Source organism: Hyla sarda, unplaced genomic scaffold (assembly GCF_029499605.1).
Source record: "Hyla sarda isolate aHylSar1 unplaced genomic scaffold, aHylSar1.hap1 scaffold_1028, whole genome shotgun sequence".
NCBI lineage: Eukaryota > Metazoa > Chordata > Amphibia > Anura > Hylidae > Hyla > Hyla sarda.
Window position 1 is genome coordinate 107,684 of NW_026607647.1, and position 23,094 is coordinate 130,777.

The window sequence follows — 23,094 nt, forward strand, 5'->3', positions numbered from 1 at the left end:
AGGTGGGAAAAGTGAGTCAGTCAGAGCCAGGAGGCGGGAAAAGTGAGTCAGTCAGAGCCAGGAGGCGGGAAAAGTGAGTCAGTCAGAGCCAGGAGGCGGGAAAAGTGAGTCAGTCAGAGCCAGGAGGCGGGAAAAGTGAGTCAGTCAGAGCCAGGAGGCGGGAAAAGTGAGTCAGTCAGAGCCAGGAGGCGGGAAAAGTGAGTCAGTCAGAGCCAGGAGGCGGGAAAAGTGAGTCAGTCAGAGCCAGGAGGCGGGAAAAGTGAGTCAGTCAAAGCCAGGAGGCGGGAAAAGTGAGTCAGTCAGAGCCAGGAGGCGGGAAAAGTGAGTCAGTCAGAGCCTGGAGGCGGGAAAAGTGAGTCAGTCAAAGCCAGGAGGCGGGAAAAGTGAGTCAGTCAAAGCCAGGAGGCGGGAAAAGTGAGTCAGAGCCTGGAGGCGGGAAAAGTGAGTCAGTCAGAGCCAGGAGGCGGGAAAAGTGAGTCAGAGCCAGGAGGCGGGAAAAGTGAGTCAGTCAGAGCCAGGAGGCGGGTATATCCTGCCGGGAGGAGCAGACTTGTTTTATGTCTAGTGTCAGCCTCCTAGTGGCAAGCAGCATATACCCATGGTCCTGTGTCCCCCAATGAAGCACTCGAGAAAATGTTTAAAAACAAAAAACAGTGTGCGAACCCTAAGGGGAGGAGCCTGCCCTCCACATCACATGATCCTGTGACCCCATCACCCCTTGACCACCGTAATGTGCGAACCCTAAGGGGAGGAGCCTGCCCTCCACATCACATGATCCCGTGACCACCATAGTATGCGAACCCTCAGGGGAGGAGCCTGCCCTCCACATCACATGATCCTGTGACCCCCATCAACCCGTGACCACCGTAATGTGCGAACCCTCAGGGGAGGAGCCTGCTCTCCACATCACATGATCCCGTGACCACCATAGTATGCGAACCCTCAGGGGAGGAGCCTGCCCTCTATTACTGGACCCCCCAATGACACAGCTCCCCTCCTCACCTACCTGTCGTCTATGGTGATGACTCCACCTTTATTCCCCTTCTTGACCTCTTTGTGACCTTTTAAAACACAAAAGCATCAAAGGTTTGTAAGGTTATAGACAAGTGTCCATCACATTCAGCCTAAACCCTACTGTGCTGATCCAAAGGAGGCAACACCCCCCCCCCCCCCCCAAATCAGGCTGATGCCAATTGCCCCATGTGAAGAAAAATTCCTTCCCAACCCCTATATGGTCCCAGAATAAATCCCGGGATCAACGTTCTGTCCCTATAAATTTACTATCCATAACCTGTAATGTTTTCTCCAGAAATGTATCCAGACCCCTGAACATGGGGAAAGAGCTCCATAGTGTCACTGCTCTTACTGTAAAGAATCCTTCATCACTACATCATATGGAGAGAGCTCCATAGTTTCACTCCTCTTATAGTAAGGAATCCTCTATCACATATGAAGAGAGCTTCATAGTGTCACTGCTCTTACTGTAAGGAATCCTCCATCATTACATCAAATGGAAAGAACCCCATAGTCTCACTCCTCTTATAGGTAAGGAATCCTCCATCACTATATCATATGGAGAGAGCTCTATAGTGTCACTGCTCTTACTGTAAAGAATCCTTCATCACTACATCATATGGAGAGTTCCATAGTGTCACTCCTTATAGTAAGGAATCTTCTATCACATCATATGGAGAGAGCTCCATAGTGTCACTGCTCTTAATGTAAAGAATCCTTCATCATTACATCATATGGAGAGTTCCATAGTGTCACGCCTTATAGTAAGGAATCCTCTATCACATCATATGGAGAGAGCTCCATAGTGTCACTGCTCTTACTGTAAAGAATCCTCCATCATTACATCAAATGGAAAGAACCCAATAGTCTCACTCCTCTTATAGGTAAGGAATCCTCCATCACTACATCATATGGAGAGAGCCCCATAGTGTCACTGCTCTTACTGTTAAGAATCCATCATTATATCATGTGGAGAGAGCTTCATAGTATCACTGCTCTTACTGTAAATAATGCTCCATCATTACATCATGTGGAGAGAGCTCAATAGAGTCTCTGCTCTTACAGTAAAGAATCTGTCTGAGGATGGCGAAACCTTTCCTCTACACAGAGGATGCCCCGTTGTCATGGTTACTAGATCCCTATGCAGATCTTTTCCCTCCATATGTCAACGTGATCAGAATTCTCTCCAGCCAGATAACCAGTCCTGGTCCTGTAATCCTCCCACCCAGAGTCAGTCCCATTAGTCCCTACACTGTGCTTTCTGTCACCGACTAGTTATAACACATTTACATATCTCCTCCCCTAGTAATAATGAACACAAGAAGTGAACAGATGGGGCGCTGTTACTAAGAGAAGGCAGCCATGTTTTTCGAATGATGGACGGCCATAGAACTTACCAGAATGACCCAGACCCTTGGCTCTCATTTTCTTCCCTAAAACATCGTTCAGGCTCCTCAGAGTCGTCGTCTTTCGCTCATTCTTCTGGCTGATTGAGGCATCTGCAATGACTAGAGGACCCTGCAGAGAAGACATCACTGAGCAGCTGGTCCCACATCAGACATGTAAGAAGGAGGAGACATCACTGAGCAGCTGGTCCCACATCAGACATGTAAGAAGGAGGAGACATCACTGAGCAGCTGGTCCCACATCAGACATGTAAGAAGGAGGAGCCATCACTGAGCAGCTGGTCCCACATCAGACATGTAAGAAGGAGGAGACATCACTGAGCAGCTGGTCCCACATCAGACATGTAAGAAGGAGGAGATATCACTGAGCAGCTGGTCCCACATCAGACATGTAAGAAGGAGGAGACATCACTGAGCAGCTGGTCCCACATCAGACATGTAAGAAGGAGGAGCCATCACTGAGCAGCTGGTCCTACATCAGACATGTAAGAAGGAGGAGCCATCACTGAGCAGCTGGTCCCACATCAGACATGTAAGAAGGAGAAGACATCACTGAGCAGCTGGTCCCACATCAGACATGTAAGAAGGAGGAGCCATCACTGAGCAGCTGGTCCCACATCAGACATGTGAGAAGGAGGAGCCATCACTGAGCAGCTGGTCCCACATCAGACATGTGAGAAGGAGGAGCCATCACTGAGCAGCTGGTCCCACATCAGACATGTAAGAAGGAGGAGACATCACTGAGCAGCTGGTCCCACATCAGACATGTAAGAAGGAGGAGCCATCACTGAGCAGCTGGTCCCACATCAGACATGTAAGAAGGAGGAGACATCACTGAGCAGCTGGTCCCACATCAGACATGTAAGAAGGAGGAGCCATCACTGAGCAGCTGGTCCCACATCAGACATGTAAGAAGGAGGAGCCATCACTGAGCAGCTGGTCCCACATCAGACATGTAAGAGAGACATTACTGAGCAGCTGGTCCCACATCAGACATGCAAGAGAGACATTACTGAGCAGCTGGTCCCACATCAGACATGCAAGAGAGACATCACTGAGCAGCTGGTCCCACATCAGACATGTAAGAAGGAGGAGACATCACTGAGCAGCTGGTCCCACATCAGACATGTAAGGGAGACATCACTGAGCAGCTGGTCCCACCATCAGACATGTAAGAAGGAGGAGACATCACTGAGCAGCTGGTCCCACATCAGACATGTAAGAAGGAGGAGACATCACTGAGCAGCTGGTCCCACATCAGACATGTAAGAAGGAGGAGCCATCACTGAGCAGCTGGTCCCACATCAGACATGTAAGAAGGAGGAGACATCACTGAGCAGCTGGTCCCACATCAGACATGTAAGAAGGAGGAGCCATCACTGAGCAGCTGGTCCTACATCAGACATGTAAGAAGGAGGAGCCATCACTGAGCAGCTGGTCCCACATCAGACATGTAAGAAGGAGAAGACATCACTGAGCAGCTGGTCCCACATCAGACATGTAAGAAGGAGGAGCCATCACTGAGCAGCTGGTCCCACATCAGACATGTGAGAAGGAGGAGCCATCACTGAGCAGCTGGTCCCACATCAGACATGTGAGAAGGAGGAGCCATCACTGAGCAGCTGGTCCCACATCAGACATGTAAGAAGGAGGAGACATCACTGAGCAGCTGGTCCCACATCAGACATGTAAGAAGGAGGAGCCATCACTGAGCAGCTGGTCCCACATCAGACATGTAAGAAGGAGGAGACATCACTGAGCAGCTGGTCCCACATCAGACATGTAAGAAGGAGGAGCCATCACTGAGCAGCTGGTCCCACATCAGACATGTAAGAAGGAGGAGCCATCACTGAGCAGCTGGTCCCACATCAGACATGTAAGAGAGACATTACTGAGCAGCTGGTCCCACATCAGACATGCAAGAGAGACATTACTGAGCAGCTGGTCCCACATCAGACATGCAAGAGAGACATCACTGAGCAGCTGGTCCCACATCAGACATGTAAGAAGGAGGAGACATCACTGAGCAGCTGGTCCCACATCAGACATGTAAGGGAGACATCACTGAGCAGCTGGTCCCACCATCAGACATGTAAGAAGGAGGAGACATCACTGAGCAGCTGGTCCCACATCAGACATGTAAGAAGGAGGAGACATCACTGAGCAGCTGGTCCCACATCAGACATGTAAGAAGGAGGAGACATCACTGAGCAGCTGGTCCCACATCAGACATGTAAGAAGGAGGAGACATCACTGAGCAGCTGGTCCCACATCAGACATGTAAGAGAGACATCACTGAGCAGCTGGTCCCACATCAGACATGCAAGAGAGACATCACTGAGCAGCTGGTCCCACATCAGACATGTAAGAAGGAGGAGATATCACTGAGCAGCTGGTCCCACATCAGACATGTAAGAAGGAGGAGACATCACTGAGCAGCTGGTCCCACATCAGACATGTAAGAAGGAGGAGACATCACTGAGCAGCTGGTCCCACATCAGACATGTAAGGGAGACATCACTGAGCAGCTGGTCCCACCATCAGACATGTAAGAAGGAGGAGACATCACTGAGCAGCTGGTCCCACATCAGACATGTAAGAAGGAGGAGCCATCACTGAGCAGCTGGTCCCACATCAGACATGTAAGAAGGAGGAGCCATCACTGAGCAGCTGGTCCCACATCAGACATGTAAGAAGGAGGAGCCATCACTGAGCAGCTGGTCCCACATCAGACATGTAAGAAGGAGGAGCCATCACTGAGCAGCTGGTCCCACATCAGACATGTAAGAAGGAGGAGCCATCACTGAGCAGCTGGTCCCACATCAGACATGTAAGAAGGAGGAGACATCACTGAGCAGCTGGTCCCACATCAGACATGTAAGAAGGAGGAGATATCACTGAGCAGCTGGTCCCACATCAGACATGTAAGAAGGAGGAGACATCACTGAGCAGCTGGTCCCACATCAGACATGTAAGAAGGAGGAGCCATCACTGAGCAGCTGGTCCCACATCAGACATGTAAGAAGGAGGAGACATCACTGAGCAGCTGGTCCCACATCAGACATGTAAGAAGGAGGAGCCATCACTGAGCAGCTGGTCCTACATCAGACATGTAAGAAGGAGGAGCCATCACTGAGCAGCTGGTCCCACATCAGACATGTGAGAAGGAGGAGCCATCACTGAGCAGCTGGTCCCACATCAGACATGTGAGAAGGAGGAGCCATCACTGAGCAGCTGGTCCCACATCAGACATGTAAGAAGGAGGAGACATCACTGAGCAGCTGGTCCCACATCAGACATGTAAGAAGGAGGAGCCATCACTGAGCAGCTGGTCCCACATCAGACATGTAAGAAGGAGGAGACATCACTGAGCAGCTGGTCCCACATCAGACATGTAAGAAGGAGGAGCCATCACTGAGCAGCTGGTCCCACATCAGACATGTAAGAAGGAGGAGCCATCACTGAGCAGCTGGTCCCACATCAGACATGTAAGAGAGACATTACTGAGCAGCTGGTCCCACATCAGACATGCAAGAGAGACATTACTGAGCAGCTGGTCCCACATCAGACATGCAAGAGAGACATCACTGAGCAGCTGGTCCCACATCAGACATGTAAGAAGGAGGAGACATCACTGAGCAGCTGGTCCCACATCAGACATGTAAGGGAGACATCACTGAGCAGCTGGTCCCACCATCAGACATGTAAGAAGGAGGAGACATCACTGAGCAGCTGGTCCCACATCAGACATGTAAGAAGGAGGAGACATCACTGAGCAGCTGGTCCCACATCAGACATGTAAGAAGGAGGAGACATCACTGAGCAGCTGGTCCCACATCAGACATGTAAGAAGGAGGAGACATCACTGAGCAGCTGGTCCCACATCAGACATGTAAGAGAGACATCACTGAGCAGCTGGTCCCACATCAGACATGCAAGAGAGACATCACTGAGCAGCTGGTCCCACATCAGACATGTAAGAAGGTGGAGACATCACTGAGCAGCTGGTCCCACATCAGACATGTAAGAAGGAGGAGACATCACTGAGCAGCTGGTCCCACATCAGACATGTAAGAAGGAGGAGCCATCACTGAGCAGCTGGTCCCACATCAGACATGTAAGAAGGAGGAGCCATCACTGAGCAGCTGGTCCCACATCAGACATGTAAGAAGGAGGAGACATCACTGAGCAGCTGGTCCCACATCAGACATGTAAGAAGGAGGAGCCATCACTGAGCAGCTGGTCCCACATCAGACATGTAAGAAGGAGGAGCCATCACTGAGCAGCTGGTCCCACATCAGACATGTAAGAAGGAGGAGACATCACTGAGCAGCTGGTCCCACATCAGACATGTAAGAAGGAGGAGACATCACTGAGCAGCTGGTCCCACATCAGACATGTAAGAAGGAAGAGACATCACTGAGCAGCTGGTCCCACATCAGACATGTAAGAAGGAGGAGACATCACTGAGCAGCTGGTCCCACATCAGACATGTAAGAAGGAGGAGACATCACTGAGCAGCTGGTCCCACATCAGACATGTAAGAAGGAGGAGACATCACTGAGCAGCTGGTCCCACATCAGACATGTAAGAAGGAGGAGACACCACTGAGCAGCTGGTCCCACATCAGACATGTAAGAAGGAGGAGACACCACTGAGCAGCTGGTCCCACATCAGACATGTAAGAAGGAGGAGACACCACTGAGCAGCTGGTCCCACATCAGACATGTAAGAAGGAGGAGACATCACTGAGCAGCTGGTCCCACATCAGACATGTAAGAAGGAGGAGCCATCACTGAGCAGCTGGTCCCACATCAGACATGTAAGAAGGAGGAGACATCACTGAGCAGCTGGTCCCACATCAGACATGTAAGAAGGAGGAGATATCACTGAGCAGCTGGTCCCACATCAGACATGTAAGAAGGAGGAGCCATCACTGAGCAGCTGGTCCTACATCAGACATGTAAGAAGGAGGAGCCATCACTGAGCAGCTGGTCCCACATCAGACATGTAAGAAGGAAGAGACATCACTGAGCAGCTGGTCCCACATCAGACATGTAAGAAGGAGGAGCCATCACTGAGCAGCTGGTCCCACATCAGACATGTGAGAAGGAGGAGCCATCACTGAGCAGCTGGTCCCACATCAGACATGTGAGAAGGAGGAGCCATCACTGAGCAGCTGGTCCCACATCAGACATGTAAGAAGGAGGAGACATCACTGAGCAGCTGGTCCCACATCAGACATGTAAGAAGGAGGAGCCATCACTGAGCAGCTGGTCCCACATCAGACATGTAAGAAGGAGGAGACATCACTGAGCAGCTGGTCCCACATCAGACATGTAAGAAGGAGGAGCCATCACTGAGCAGCTGGTCCCACATCAGACATGTAAGAGAGACATTACTGAGCAGCTGGTCCCACATCAGACATGCAAGAGAGACATCACTGAGCAGCTGGTCCCACATCAGACATGTAAGAAGGAGGAGACATCACTGAGCAGCTGGTCCCACATCAGACATGTAAGGGAGACATCACTGAGCAGCTGGTCCCACCATCAGACATGTAAGAAGGAGGAGACATCACTGAGCAGCTGGTCCCACATCAGACATGTAAGGGAGACATCACTGAGCAGCTGGTCCCACATCAGACATGTAAGAAGGAGGAGACATCACTGAGCAGCTGGTCCCACATCAGACATGTAAGAAGGAGGAGACATCACTGAGCAGCTGGTCCCACATCAGACATGTAAGAAGGAGGAGACATCACTGAGCAGCTGGTCCTACATCAGACATGTAAGAAGGAGGAGACATCACTGAGCAGCTGGTCCCACCATCAGACATGTAAGAAGGAGGAGACATCACTGAGCAGCTGGTCCCACCATCAGACATGTAAGAAGGAGGAGACATCACTGAGCAGCTGGTCCCACATCAGACATGTAAGAAGGAGGAGACATCACTGAGCAGCTGGTCCTACATCAGACATGTAAGAAGGAGGAGACATCACTGAGCAGCTGGTCCCACATCAGACATGTAAGAAGGAGGAGACATCACTGAGCAGCTGGTCCCACATCAGACATGTAAGAAGGAAGAGACATCACTGAGCAGCTGGTCCCACATCAGACATGTAAGAGAGACATCACTGAGCAGCTGGTCCCACATCAGACATGTAAGAAGGAGGAGACATCACTGAGCAGCTGGTCCCACATCAGACATGTAAGAAGGAGGAGACATCACTGAGCAGCTGGTCCCACATCAGACATGTAAGAAGGAAGAGACATCACTGAGCAGCTGGTCCCACATCAGACATGTAAGAAGGAGGAGACATCACTGAGCAGCTGGTCCCACATCAGACATGTAAGAGAGACATCACTGAGCAGCTGGTCCCACATCAGACATGTAAGAAGGAGGAGACATCACTGAGCAGCTGGTCCCACATCAGACATGTAAGAAGGAGGAGACATCACTGAGCAGCTGGTCCCACATCAGACATGTAAGAAGGAAGAGACATCACTGAGCAGCTGGTCCCACATCAGACATGTAAGAAGGAGGAGACATCACTGAGCAGCTGGTCCCACATCAGACATGTAAGAAGGAGGAGATATCACTGAGCAGCTGGTCCCACATCAGACATGTAAGAAGGAGGAGACACCACTGAGCAGCTGGTCCCACATCAGACATGTAAGAAGGAGGAGACATCACTGAGCAGCTGGTCCCACATCAGACATGCAAGAGAGACATCACTGAGCAGCTGGTCCCACATCAGACATGCAAGAGAGACATCACTGAGCAGCTGGTCCCACATCAGACATGTAAGAAGGAGGAGACATCACTGAGCAGCTGGTCCCACATCAGACATGTAAGAGAGACATCACTGAGCAGCTGGTCCCACATCAGACATGTAAGAAGGAGGAGACATCACTGAGCAGCTGGTCCCACATCAGACATGTAAGAGAGACATCACTGAGCAGCTGGTCCCACATCAGACATGTAAGAAGGAGGAGACATCACTGAGCAGCTGGTCCCACATCAGACATGTAAGAAGGAGGAGACATCACTGAGCAGCTGGTCCCACATCAGACATGTAAGAAGGAGGAGACATCACTGAGCAGCTGGTCCCACATCAGACATGTAAGAAGGAGGAGACATCACTGAGCAGCTGGTCCCACATCAGACATGTAAGAAGGAGGAGACATCACTGAGCAGCTGGTCCCACATCAGACATGTAAGAAGGAGGAGACATCACTGAGCAGCTGGTCCCACATCAGACATGTAAGAAGGAGGAGACATCACTGAGCAGCTGGTCCCACATCAGACATGTAAGAGAGACATCACTGAGCAGCTGGTCCCACATCAGACATGTAAGGGAGACATCACTGAGCAGCTGGCCCCACATCAGACATGCATGAAGTGCTGAGAGATCGCAGGGGTCCCAGAGGTCAGACCTCACACTTCATTCACTTCTCGTTTGTATGTAATACCCCTTTAAATGTGAGAGCAACATAAGAATAAAAAAAAAATCCCCATAAAGAACTGTAGATACTGCCCCAAATGCTAACAGTGCTCGGGGTATGACAGCTCTTCAGTCTGCCCTCCCCCGTAATACCTGTGTGCGGTGGCTCCTCTGACGTGTGACCTCCACCCCCTGGGATACTGATACCTGTGTGCTGTGGCTCCTCTGGGGTATGACCTCCAGACCCTGGGGTAATGATACCTGTGTGCTGTGTCTCCTCTGAGGTGTGACCTCCAGACCCTGGGATACTGATACCTGTGTGCTGTGGCTCCTCTGGGGTATGACCTCCAGCCCCTGGGGTAATGATACCTGTGTGCTGTGGCTCCTCTGGGGTATGACCTCCAGCCCCTGGGGTAATGATACCTGTGTGCTGTGTCTCCTCTGGGGTGTGACCCCCGCCCCCTGGGGTAATGATACCTGTGTGCTGTGGCTCCTCTGGGGTGTGACCCCCGCCCCCTGGGGTAATGATACCTGTGTGCCCTGGCTCCACTGACGTGTGACCCCCGCCCCCTGGGGTAATGATACCTGTGTGCCCTGGCGTCTCTGGGGTTGTGACCTCCGCCCCCTGGGGTAATGATACCTGTGTGCCCTGGCGTCTCTGGGGTTGTGACCTCCGCCCCCTGGGGTAATGATACCTGTGTGCTGTGGCTCCTCTGGGGTGTGACCCCCGCCCCCTGGGGTAATGATACCTGTGTGCCCTGGCGTCTCTGGGGTTGTGACCTCCGCCCCCTGGGGTAATGATACCTGTGTGCTGTGGCTCCTGTGGGGTGTGATCTCCAGCCCCTGGGGTAATGATACCTGTGTGCTGTGGCTCCTGTGGGGTGTGACCTCCAGCCCCTGGGGTAATGATACCTGTGTGCTGTGGCTCCTCTGGGGTGTGACCCCCGCCCCCTGGGGTAATACCACCTGTGTGCCCTGGCGTCTCTGGGGTTGTGACCTCCGCCCCCTGGGGTAATGATACCTGTGTGCCCTGGCTCCTCTGGGGTTGTGACCTCCGCCCCCTGGGGTAATGATACCTGTGTTCTGTGGCTCCTCTGACGTGTGATCTCCAGCCCCTGGGGTAATGATACCTGTGTGCTGTGGCTCCTCTGGGGTGTGACCCCCGCCCCCTGGGATACTGATACCTGTGTGCTGTGGCTCCTCTGATGTGTGACCTCCACCCCCTGGGGTAATGATACCTGTGTGCTGTGGCTCCTGTGGGGTGTGACCTCCAGACCCTGGGGTAATGATACCTGTGTGCTGTGGCTCCTGTGGGGTGTGACCTCCAGACCCTGGGGTAATGATACCTGTGTGCTGTGGCTCCTCTGACGTGTGACCTCCACCCCCTGGGATACTGATACCTGTGTGCTGTGGCTCCTGTGGGGTGTGACCTCCAGACCCTGGGGTAATGATACCTGTGTGCTGTGGCTCCTCTGGGGTGTGACCTCTGCCCCCTGGGGTAATGATACCTGTGTGCTGTGGCTCCTCTGACGTGTGACCTCCACCCCCTGGGGTAATGATACCTGTGTGCTGTGGCTCCTGTGGGGTGTGACCTCCAGACCCTGGGGTAATGATACCTGTGTGCTGTGGCTCCTCTGGGGTGTGACCTCTGCCCCCTGGGGTAATGATACCTGTGTGCTGTGGCTCCTCTGACGTGTGACCTCCACCCCCTGGGGTAATGATACCTGTGTGCTGTGGCTCCTGTGGGGTGTGACCTCCAAACCCTGGGGTAATGATACCTGTGTGCTGTGGCTCCTGTGAGGTGTGACCTCCAGACCCTGGGGTAATGATACCTGTGTGCTGTGGCTCCTGTGGGGTGTGACCTCCAGACCCTGGGGTAATGATACCTGTGTGCTGTGGCTCCTCTGACGTGTGATCTCCAGCCTCTGGGGTAATGATACCTGTGTGCCCTGGCTCCTCTGGGGTGCGACCTCCAGACCCTGGGGTAATGATACCTGTGTGCTGTGGCTCCTGTGGGGTGTGACCTCCAGACCCTGGGGTAATGATACCTGTGTGCCCTGGCTCCTCTGGGGTGTGACCTCCAGACCCTGGGGTAATGATACCTGTGTGCTGTGGCTCCTGTGGGGTGTGACCTCCAGACCCTGGGGTAATGATACCTGTGTGCTGTTGCTCCTGTGAGGTGTGACCTCCAGACCCTGGGGTAATGATACCTGTGTGCTGTGGCTCCTGTGGGGTGTGACCTCCAGACCCTGGGGTAATGATACCTGTGTGCCCTGGCTCCTCTGGGGTTGTGACCTCCGCCCCCTGGGGTAATGATACCTGTGTGCTGTGGCTCCTCTGACGTGTGATCTCCAGCCTCTGGGGTAATGATACCTGTGTGCCCTGGCGTCTCTGGGGTTGTGACCTCCGTCCTCTGGGGTAATGATACCTGTGTGCCCTGGCGTCTCTGGGGTTGTGACCTCCGTCCTCTGGGGTAATGATACCTGTGTGCCCTGGCGTCTCTGGGGTTGTGACCTCCGCCCCCTGGGGTAATTATACCTGTGTGCGGTGGCTCCTCTGACGTGTGATCTCCAGCCCCTGGGGTAATGATACCTGTGTGCCCTGGCTCCTCTGGGGTGTGACCCCCGCCCCCTGGGGTAATGATACCTGTGTGCCCTGGCGTCTCTGGGGTTGTGACCTCCGTCCTCTGGGGTAATGATACCTGTGTGCCCTGGCTCCTCTGGGGTGTGACCCCCGCCCCCTGGGGTAATTATACCTGTGTGCCCTGGCTCCTCTGGGGGTGTGACCTCTGCCCCCTGGGGTAATTATACCTGTGTGTGGTGGCTCCTCTGGGGTGTGACCTCTGCCCCCTGGGGTAATGATACCTGTGTGCTGTGGCTCCTCTGACGTGTGACCTCCACCCCCTGGGGTAATGATACCTGTGTGCTGTGGCTCCTGTGGGGTGTGACCTCCAGACCCTGGGGTAATGATACCTGTGTGCTGTGGCTCCTGTGAGGTGTGACCTCCAGACCCTGGGGTAATGATACCTGTGTGCTGTGGCTCCTGTGGGGTGTGACCTCCAGACCCTGGGGTAATGATACCTGTGTGCCCTGGCTCCTCTGGGGTTGTGACCTCCGCCCCCTGGGGTAATGATACCTGTGTGCTGTGGCTCCTCTGACGTGTGATCTCCAGCCTCTGGGGTAATGATACCTGTGTGCTGTGGCTCCTCTGACGTGTGACCTCCACCCCCTGGGGTAATGATACCTGTGTGCTGTGGCTCCTGTGGGGTGTGACCTCCAGACCCTGGGGTAATGATACCTGTGTGCTGTGGCTCCTCTGGGGTGTGACCTCTGCCCCCTGGGGTAATGATACCTGTGTGCTGTGGCTCCTCTGACGTGTGACCTCCACCCCCTGGGGTAATGATACCTGTGTGCTGTGGCTCCTGTGGGGTGTGACCTCCAGACCCTGGGGTAATGATACCTGTGTGCCCTGGCTCCTCTGGGGTTGTGACCTCCGCCCCCTGGGGTAATGATACCTGTGTGCTGTGGCTCCTCTGACGTGTGATCTCCAGCCTCTGGGGTAATGATACCTGTGTGCCCTGGCGTCTCTGGGGTTGTGACCTCCGTCCTCTGGGGTAATGATACCTGTGTGCCCTGGCGTCTCTGGGGTTGTGACCTCCGCCCCCTGGGGTAATTATACCTGTGTGCGGTGGCTCCTCTGACGTGTGATCTCCAGCCCCTGGGGTAATGATACCTGTGTGCCCTGGCTCCTCTGGGGTGTGACCCCCGCCCCCTGGGGTAATGATACCTGTGTGCCCTGGCGTCTCTGGGGTTGTGACCTCCGTCCTCTGGGGTAATGATACCTGTGTGCCTTGGCTCCTCTGGGGTGTGACCCCCGCCCCCTGGGGTAATTATACCTGTGTGCCCTGGCTCCTCTGGGGGTGTGACCTCTGCCCCCTGGGGTAATTATACCTGTGTGCGGTGGCTCCTCTGACGTGTGACCCTCCTCTCCGGAGCCTCGGCCTTCACCATGCTCTGCTGGATAGCCTTGGCCTTCTCCACAAGTTGTCTGGCTTTGCTGAGTTTTTTGGTGCTTTGGGAAACCTGTGAATAGAAAACATAAGGCAGGAATGAGACGAGCAGAGCATAACTCTGCCTGAGCAATGGGGGAGGGGTCCAGAGTGAGGATAACTCTGCCTGAGCAATGGGGGAGGGTCCAGAGTGAGGATAACTCTGCCTGAGCAGTAGGGGTTCCCCGGTGTGAGGATAACTCTGCCTGAGCAGTAGGGGGTCCCCGGAGTGACGATAACTCTGCCTGAGCAGTAGGGGGTCCCCGGAGTGACGATAACTCTGCCTGAGCAGTAGGGGGTCCCCGGAGTGACGATAACTCTGCCTGAGCAGTAGGGGGTCCCCGGAGTGACGATAACTCTGCCTGAGCAGTAGGGGGTCCCCGGAGTGACGATAACTCTGCCTGAGCAGTAGGGGGTCCCCGGAGTGACGATAACTCTGCCTGAGCAGTAGGGGGTCCCCGGAGTGACGATAACTCTGCCTGAGCAGTAGGGGGTCCCCGGAGTGACGATAACTCTGCCTGAGCAGTAGGGGGTCCCCGGAGTGACGATAACTCGGCCTGAGCAGTAGGGGGTCCCCGGAGTGACGATAACTCGGCCTGAGCAGTAGGGGGTCCCCGGAGTGACGATAACTCGGCCTGAGCAGTAGGGGGTCCCCGGAGTGACGATAACTCGGCCTGAGCAGTAGGGGGTCCCCGGAGTGACGATAACTCGGCCTGAGCAGTAGGGGGTCCCCGGAGTGACGATAACTCGGCCTGAGCAGTAGGGGGTCCCCGGAGTGACGATAACTCGGCCTGAGCAGTAGGGGGTCCCCGGAGTGACGATAACTCGGCCTGGGCAGTAGGGGGTCCCCGGAGTGACGATAACTCGGCCTGGGCAGTAGGGGGTCCCCGGAGTGACGATAACTCGGCCTGGGCAGTAGGGGGTCCCCGGAGTGACGATAACTCGGCCTGAGCAGTAGGGGGTCCCCGGAGTGAGGATAACTGAGCAGTAGGGGGGTCCTGAGTGAGGATAACCCCGCCATCACATCTGTGCTCACCTTTATACACCCTGGGGTGGACGCTTCATCCTCCTGCCGCCTGCGAGTATTTCTCGTCACTCGTGTGAATCTCATTCTAAAAAAAACAAAACACGACATGTGATCAAATAATGTGTCCAAACGGCTACACAGGTCTATAACATTATCTCCTGCCACAGCTCAGACCGCCACCAACTATCTCCTGCCACAGCTCAGACCGCCACCAACTATCTCCTGCCACAGCTCAGACCGCCACCAACTATCTCCTGCCACAGCTCAGACCGCCACCAACTATCTCCTGCCACAGCTCAGACCGCCACCAACTATCTCCTGCCACAGCTCAGACCGCCACCAACTATCTCCTGCCACAGCTCAGACCGCCACCGACTATCTCCTGCCACAGCTCAGACCGCCACCGACTATCTCCTGCCACAGCTCAGACCGCCACCAACTATCTCCTGCCACAGCTCAGACCGCCACCGACTATCTCCTGCCACAGCTCAGACCGCCACCAACTATCTCCTGCCACAGCTCAGACCGCCACCGACTATCTCCTGCCACAGCTCAGACCGCCACCGACTATCTCCTGCCACAGCTCAGACCGCCACCGACTATCTCCTGCCACAGCTCAGACCGCCACCAACTATCTCCTGCCACAGCTCAGACCGCCACCGACTATCTCCTGCCACAGCTCAGACCGCCACCGACTATCTCCTGCCACAGCTCAGACCGCCACCGACTATCTCCTGCCACAGCTCAGACCGCCACCGACTATCTCCTGCCACAGCTCAAACAGCCACCGACTATCTCCTGCCACAGCTCAGACCGCCACCGACTATCTCCTGCCACAGCTCAGACCGCCACCGACTATCTCCTGCCACAGCTCAGACCGCCACCAACTATCTCCTGCCACAGCTCAGACCGCCACCAACTATCTCCTGCCACAGCTCAGACCGCCACCAACTATCTCCTGCCACAGCTCAGACCGCCACCGACTATCTCCTGCCACAGCTCAGACCGCCACCGACTATCTCCTGCCACAGCTCAGACCGCCACCAACTATCTCCTGCCACAGCTCAGACCGCCACCGACTATCTCCTGCCACAGCTCAGACCGCAACCAACTATCTCCTGCCACAGCTCAGACCGCCACCGACTATCTCCTGCCACAGCTCAGACCGCCACCGACTATCTCCTGCCACAGCTCAGACCGCCACCGACTATCTCCTGCCACAGCTCAGACCGCCACCGTCAAAGGGGAATCAGGTCATGAGGCCCAAGAAAGGACAGGATCATGTTATGCCGGGGACCACTGCACGAGTGGGAGCAGCACAATATGAGACAGAGAGTTATAACCTCCCCCAGGTGGTGTATACATCAAATGGGACAATCCGAGAACCCAGCCCGACCCCATACACAGAAACCCCCAGAGCCGACCCCATACACAGAACCCCCAAGAGCCGCACCCGACCCCACACACACAGAACCCCCAAGAGCCGCACCCGACCCCACACACACAGAACCCCCAAGAGCCGCACCCGACCCCACACACACAGAACCCCCAAGAGCCGCACCCGACCCCACACACACAGAACCCCCAAGAGCCGCACCCGACCCCACACACACAGAACCCCCAAGAGCCGCACCCGACCCCACACACACAGAACCCCCAAGAGCCGCACCCGACCCCACACACACAGAACCCCCAAGAGCCGCACCCGACCCCACACACACAGAACCCCCAAGAGCCGCACCCGACCCCACACACACAGAACCCCCAAGAGCCGCACCCGACCCCACACACACAGAACCCCCAAGAGCCGCACCCGACCCCACACACACAGAACCCCCAAGAGCCGCACCCGACCCCACACACACAGAACCCCCAAGAGCCGCACCCGACCCCACACACACAGAACCCCCAAGAGCCGCACCCGACCCCACACACACAGAACCCCCAAGAGCCGCACCCGACCCCACACACACAGAACCCCCAAGAGCCGCACCCGACCCCACACACACAGAACCCCCAAGAGCCGCACCCGACCCCACACACACAGAACCCCCAAGAGCCGCACCCGACCCCACACACACAGAACCCCCAAGAGCCGCACCCGACCCCACACACACAGAACCCCCAAGAGCCGCACCCGACCCCACACACACAGAACCCCCAAGAGCCGCACCCGACCCCACACACACAGAACCCCCAAGAGCCGCACCCGACCCCACACACACAGAACCCCCAAGAGCCGCACCCGACCCCACACACACAGAACCCCCAAGAGCCGCACCCGACCCCACACACACAGAACCCCCAAGAGCCGCACCCGACCCCACACACACAGAACCCCCAAGAGCCGCACCCGACCCCACACACACAGAACCCCCAAGAGCCGCACCCGACCCCACACACACAGAACCCCCAAGAGCCGCACCCGACCCCACACACACAGAACCCCCAAGAGCCGCACCCGACCCCACACACACAACCCCCAAGAGCCGCACCCGACCCCACACACACAACCCATAAGAGCCGCACCCGACCCCACACACACAGAACCCCCAAGAGCCGCACCCGACCCCACACACAGAACCCCGAGAGCCGCACCCGACCCCACACACACAACCCATAAGAGCCGCACCCGACCCCACACACACAGAACCCCCAAGAGCCGCACCCGACCCCACACACAGAACCCCCGAGAGCCGCACCCGACCCCATACACAGAACTGCAGAGCAGGACCAGGTCTTCACAAACATTTCCCAGCGACTGCTGAAAATAAATAAAAGAGACCAACGGGGGGCGCCTTGTGCGTTACCACTATAACAATCGGTAGTAATGTGACAGATGGTGTCACCAGGCAGGAGATGTCCTTCGATAATGTCCGCTTACTGGAAGCGAATAGGAAATTCACTTAACCCACAGGGTGGTTTCCCAAGGAGTAGAGAGCCAGCTGCAAAGCCCAGGTCACAGGAGAAGGAATAATCCAATCCCGATGAGAACCAATACGTGGAGTAGAGAAAACGACCAGCGTCCTCCTTGTACAATTTATTGTTTTATTTACTTAAATAAGTCACCACGGTGTTTTAGAATACTCCTGGCTTGGATCTACTTCTTACTTGAACCAGCAGCGCCTTTGAAAGGGTCGTTTTTTTCTACTCCACGTTTTTATTCTGGCCTTGGGAATGTATGTATACACAGAGTGTGATAGAGAAGGACTAGGCGACTACCTGATTGGGGACTGCACGTCAGACACCTCCGTGAGGACCTCTGCTCTGTAAACATTTTCCTACAGGGAGTCCTTTACTTTTGGGGTGGACATGAGGACAGGACTGTCTGCGACCATCCTTGGTGGGGATCTGCTTGGACTTGACCTCGACCTCCTTAGGCTCCTCCTCAGGACGGGGTTGCCGTGTGGTGGGGTTGGCTGCTTCTCTGCTGGTTTTGAGGATTTTTGGTCCTCCACACTTTGCTTTATCTTCCTCCTCTTTAATTTCGATGCCTTGTCCATCTGCTCGACCTCTTTCTCCGCTGGTTTGGTGGATTTTGCATGTCTACACTTGGCGGCTGTGTCCTCCTCTTTAGTTTTGATGCCTTGTCCATCTGCTCGACCTCTTTCTCCGCTGGTTTGGTGGATTTTGGCATGTCTACACTTGGCGGCTGTGTCCTCCTCTTTAGTTTTGATGCCTTGTCCATCTGCTCGACCTCTTTCTCCGCTGTTTGGTGGATTTTGGCATGTCTACACTTGGCGGCTGTGTCCTCCTCTTTAGTTTCGATGCCTTGTCCATCTGCTCAACCTTCTCTTTCTCCGCTGGTTTGGTGGATTTTGGCATGTCTACACTCGGCGGCTGTGTCTTCCTCTTTAGTTTCGATGCCTTGTCTGTCTCTGCAGCAGCTTTGTCTGGTGGCTGCTGCTCGTCGGCCTCCAATTTGTGGTGGTCCTCCGTCCCTTCCTTGAGGTCTTTTTTCTTTGTAGGATTCTTCTTGGTCTTGGCCCTCGGAGCCTCCCCCACTTGCTGGAATGCTTTCATGAATTGCTGTCTTTCGGCCGGAGTAGATTTTGATTTTGAGGCTTCTCCGGCCTCCACATCGATAACGGCCAGCTCCAGGTCTTCCTCTTGTATGACCACGTTGGACTTTATTTTTGAAACCACAGGGCCCATCTTATCACACTCTGTGGCCATGGCCTCAGTCGTCTTGTGTTCCATTTTACTCTTCTTAAAGATGGAAGCGATTTTGGTAGAGTTCTGTGGCTGGAGCGGTGGGGATAGGTGGACCTGGGCCTGGATGGTCATTGTCTTAGGAGAGGGCATCTGCCCGGCCTCCTGGTCATCCTCTGCAGCACTGGTGACATCTGAGGTGTCCCCTGGACTCGTGGACTCTTGTTTAGTTCCTTGGTTTCTCATGAAGTCCTCAAAGGATATGGTTAATGTGCCGAGGTTGTCAGAGGTGTCAACCTGAACCTCCAGGGCTGGAGTCCCCCAGCGAGGTCTTGCCTTCAGATGATACACTGGATATTAGTGGGGGACGCAGAGCTGAGGACCCCCTAGATGGGGGCTCCACATTGACCTGCTGCTCCACCTCAGCACTAGTCCTCCGTTTCAGAGTGTGCCCTCTTGGGGGCGTAGTAGTAGTAAAGGTCTCTGACTGAAAAACCACATCGTCATCCTCCTCCTCCCCGCCAAGGTCCGCTGTGTGACTACAGATCTCTGCTAGGAGAGCTGCAGTGTCACTACCCATAATCCCGCTCGGCGCATGGTTCCCACCACCATTGCTGGCAGCAGCGTCAGAGGGCGGCACGGTATCTCCGAGTCTCTTGAGGAGTCTGGTGCGCTTCCCTTGCTTTACCCCCCTGCCGGAGGGTTTGGAGGGGGGGGTTAGTGGGGTGGACGGGGCCTCTTTACTCCTGCTCCGGGGGCTGGTGGGCTTCGGAGTGCACTCCCTGCTGGCGGCTGGGGGGGTTCTGATGAAATAATCAGCTATGTTGCTGCTCTTGGGGGACGCCAGCCCCTTGTCCACGGCTTTAGATAAAGGGGAGAAGTAGTTTGTGATGGTTTTACCCTGTGGATCCTCATCCTTACGTTGTCTCTTACAGGGCTGGAAAAAGAGAAAAACTGTTACAACCGGGGCAAGAGGGTAGATATAGGGAACCAGCCCGGGGGGGGGGGAGGGGGCAGGAGGGTAGATATAGGGAACCAGAACCAGCCCGGGGGGGGAGGGGGGCAGGAGGGTAGATATAGGGAACCAGGGGAATAATACGGGGGTCTATATTAGCGGAGGGGTATAATACAGGAGTATATATTAGCAGGGGCGTATAGATATATTAGTGGGTGGTATATATATTAGCGGGGGGGGGGTGTATGTATATACATACATATATATATAATATATATATATTAGTAGGGGTGGTATAATACGGGGGTATTTATATATTAGCGGAGGGGTATAATATAGGGTATTTATATATTAGCGGAGGGGTATAATATAGGGGTATTTATATATTAGCGGAGGGATTATAATATAGGGGTATTTATTTATTAGCGGAGGGGTATAATATAGGGGTATTTATATATTAGCGGAGGGATATAATATAGGGGTATTTATATATTAGCGGAGGGATATAATATAGGGTATTTATATATTAGCGGAGGGTATAATATAGGGGTATTTATATATTAGCGGAGGGGTATAATATAGGGGGTATTTATATATTAGCGGAGGGGTATAATATAGGGGTATTTATATATTAGCGGAGGGGTATAATATAGGGGTATTTATATATTAGCGGAGGGGTATAATATAGGGGTATTTATATATTAGCGGAGGGATATAATATAGGGGTATTTATATATTAGCGGAGGGGTATAATATAGGGGTATTTATATATTAGCGGAGGGATATAATATAGGGGTATTTATATATTAGCGGAGGGATATAATATAGGGGTATTTATATATTAGCGGAGGGGTTATAATATAGGGGTATTTATATATTAGCGGAGGGATATAATATAGGGGTATTTATATATTAGCGGAGGGATATAATATAGGGGTATTTTATATATTAGCGGAGGGGTATAATATAGGGGTATTTATATATTAGCGGAGGGGTATAATATAGGAGTATATATATATATTAGCGGGGGGTATATTATATATTAGTGGGGGTGGACATATTAGCATATATATACATTAGCGGGGGGGGGGGGCATCCATACATTAGCGGGGGGGGGCAGGCATCTATATATTAGCGGGGGGGGGGGCAGGCATCTATATATTAGCGGGGGGGTGTCGCGGGCATCTATATTAGCGGGGGGGGGGGACACCCCCCTATTAGCGGGGGGGGGGGGGACACCCCCCTATTAGCGGGGGGGGGGACGACACCCCCCTATTAGCGGGGGGGGGGACACCCCCCTATTAGCGGGGGGGGGGGGACACCCCCCTATTAGCGGGGGGGGGACACCCCCCTATTAGCGGGGGGGGGGGGGGACACCCCCCCTATTAGCGGGGGGGGAGACACCCCCATATTAGCGGGGGGGGGGACACCCCCATATTAGCGGGGGGGGACACCCCCATATTAGCGGGGGGGGACACCCCCATATTAGCAGGGGGGGACACCCCCATATTAGCAGGGGGGGACACCCCCATATTAGCAGGGGGGGGGCACCCCCATATTAGCAGGGGGGGGGGCACCCCCCATATTAGCAGGGGGGGGGGCACCCCCATATTAGCAGGGGAGGGGCACCCCCATATTAGCAGGGGGGGGGCACCCCCATATTAGCAGGGGGGGGGCACCCCCATATTAGCAGGGGGGGGGGCACCCCCATATTAGCAGGGGGAGCACCCCCATATTAGCAGGGGGGGGGGACACCCCCATATTAGCAGGGGGGGGGACACCCCCATATTAGCAGGAGGGGGACACCCCCATATTAGCAGGGGGGGGGGACACCCCCATATTAGCAGGGGGGGGGGGACACCCCCCATATTAGCAGGGGGGGGGACACCCCCATATTAGCAGGGGGGGGACACCCCCATATTAGCAGGGGGGGGGGACACCCCCATATTAGCAGGGGGGGGGGACACCCCCATATTAGCAGGGGGGGGGGGACACCCCCATATAATACCGGGATATATATTAGCGGTGGGGGGGGGTGTATATATATATTAGCGGGGGGGGGGGTGTATATATATATTAGCGGGGGGGGGTGTATATATATATTAGCGGGGGGGGGTGTATATATATATTAGCGGGGGGTATAATACCGGGATATATATTTGCGGGGGGGGTATAATACCGGGATATATATTAGCGGGGGGGGGGTATAATACCGGGATATATATTAGCGGGGGGGGTGTATATATATATATATTAGCGGGGGGGGTGTATATATATATATTAGCGGGGGGTATAATACCGGGATATATATTAGCGGGGGGGGGGTGTATATATTTATTAGCGGGGGGGTATAATACCGGGATATATATTGGCCGGGGGGTGGGTGTATATATATATTAGCGGGGGGGGGGTATAATACCGGGATATATATTAGCGGGGGGGGGGGTATAATACCGGGATATATATTAGCGGGGGGGGGGGTATAATACCGGGATATATATTAGCGGGGGGGGGTGTATATATATATATTAGCGGGGGGGTATAATACCGGGATATATATTAGCGGGGGGGGGTGTATATATATATATATATATATATATATATTAGCGGGGGTATAATACCGGGATATATATTAGCGGGGGGGGGTGTATATATATATATTAGCGGGGGGTATAATACCGGGATATATATTAGCGGGGGGGGGGTGTATATATATATTAGCGGGGGGGGTATAATACCGGGATATATATTAGCGGGGGGGGGGGGGGGGGTATAATACCGGATATATATTAGCGGGGGGGGGGGGGGTATAATACCGGGATATATATTAGCGGGGGGGGGGTATAATACCGGGATATATATTAGCGGGGGGGGGGGGGGGGTGTATATATGATATATTAGCGGGGGGGGGGTGTATATATATATATATTAGCGGGGGGGGTGTATATATATATATATATTAGCGGGGGGGGGGTATATATATATATTAGCGGGGGGGGGTGTATATATATATATATATATATATATTAGCGGGGGGTATAATAC

The 23,094-nt window shown here is 54.1% G+C and overlaps 1 protein-coding gene and 1 pseudogene across 1 annotated transcript in view; both read right to left on the bottom strand.

The window, feature by feature from the left end:
* Nucleotides 1–10,045, bottom strand: part of LOC130298950 (ATPase family AAA domain-containing protein 5-like) — a 59,195-nt gene extending 49,150 nt beyond the window's left edge. Inside the window, exons 1-3 of the mRNA XM_056551379.1 lie at nucleotides 10,021–10,045; nucleotides 2,412–2,532; nucleotides 1,007–1,061 (exon numbers count right to left, since the gene is read on the bottom strand). Coding sequence (XP_056407354.1) covers nucleotides 1,007–1,061; nucleotides 2,412–2,439 — 83 coding nt within the window. The 5' untranslated portion in view covers nucleotides 2,440–2,532; nucleotides 10,021–10,045. The remainder of the gene's footprint in view (nucleotides 1–1,006; nucleotides 1,062–2,411; nucleotides 2,533–10,020) is intronic.
* An 8,198-nt stretch (nucleotides 10,046–18,243) lies between these two features.
* LOC130298948 (ATPase family AAA domain-containing protein 5-like) lies at nucleotides 18,244–20,031 on the bottom strand (annotated as a pseudogene).
* Nucleotides 20,032–23,094: the final 3,063 nt, after the last annotated feature.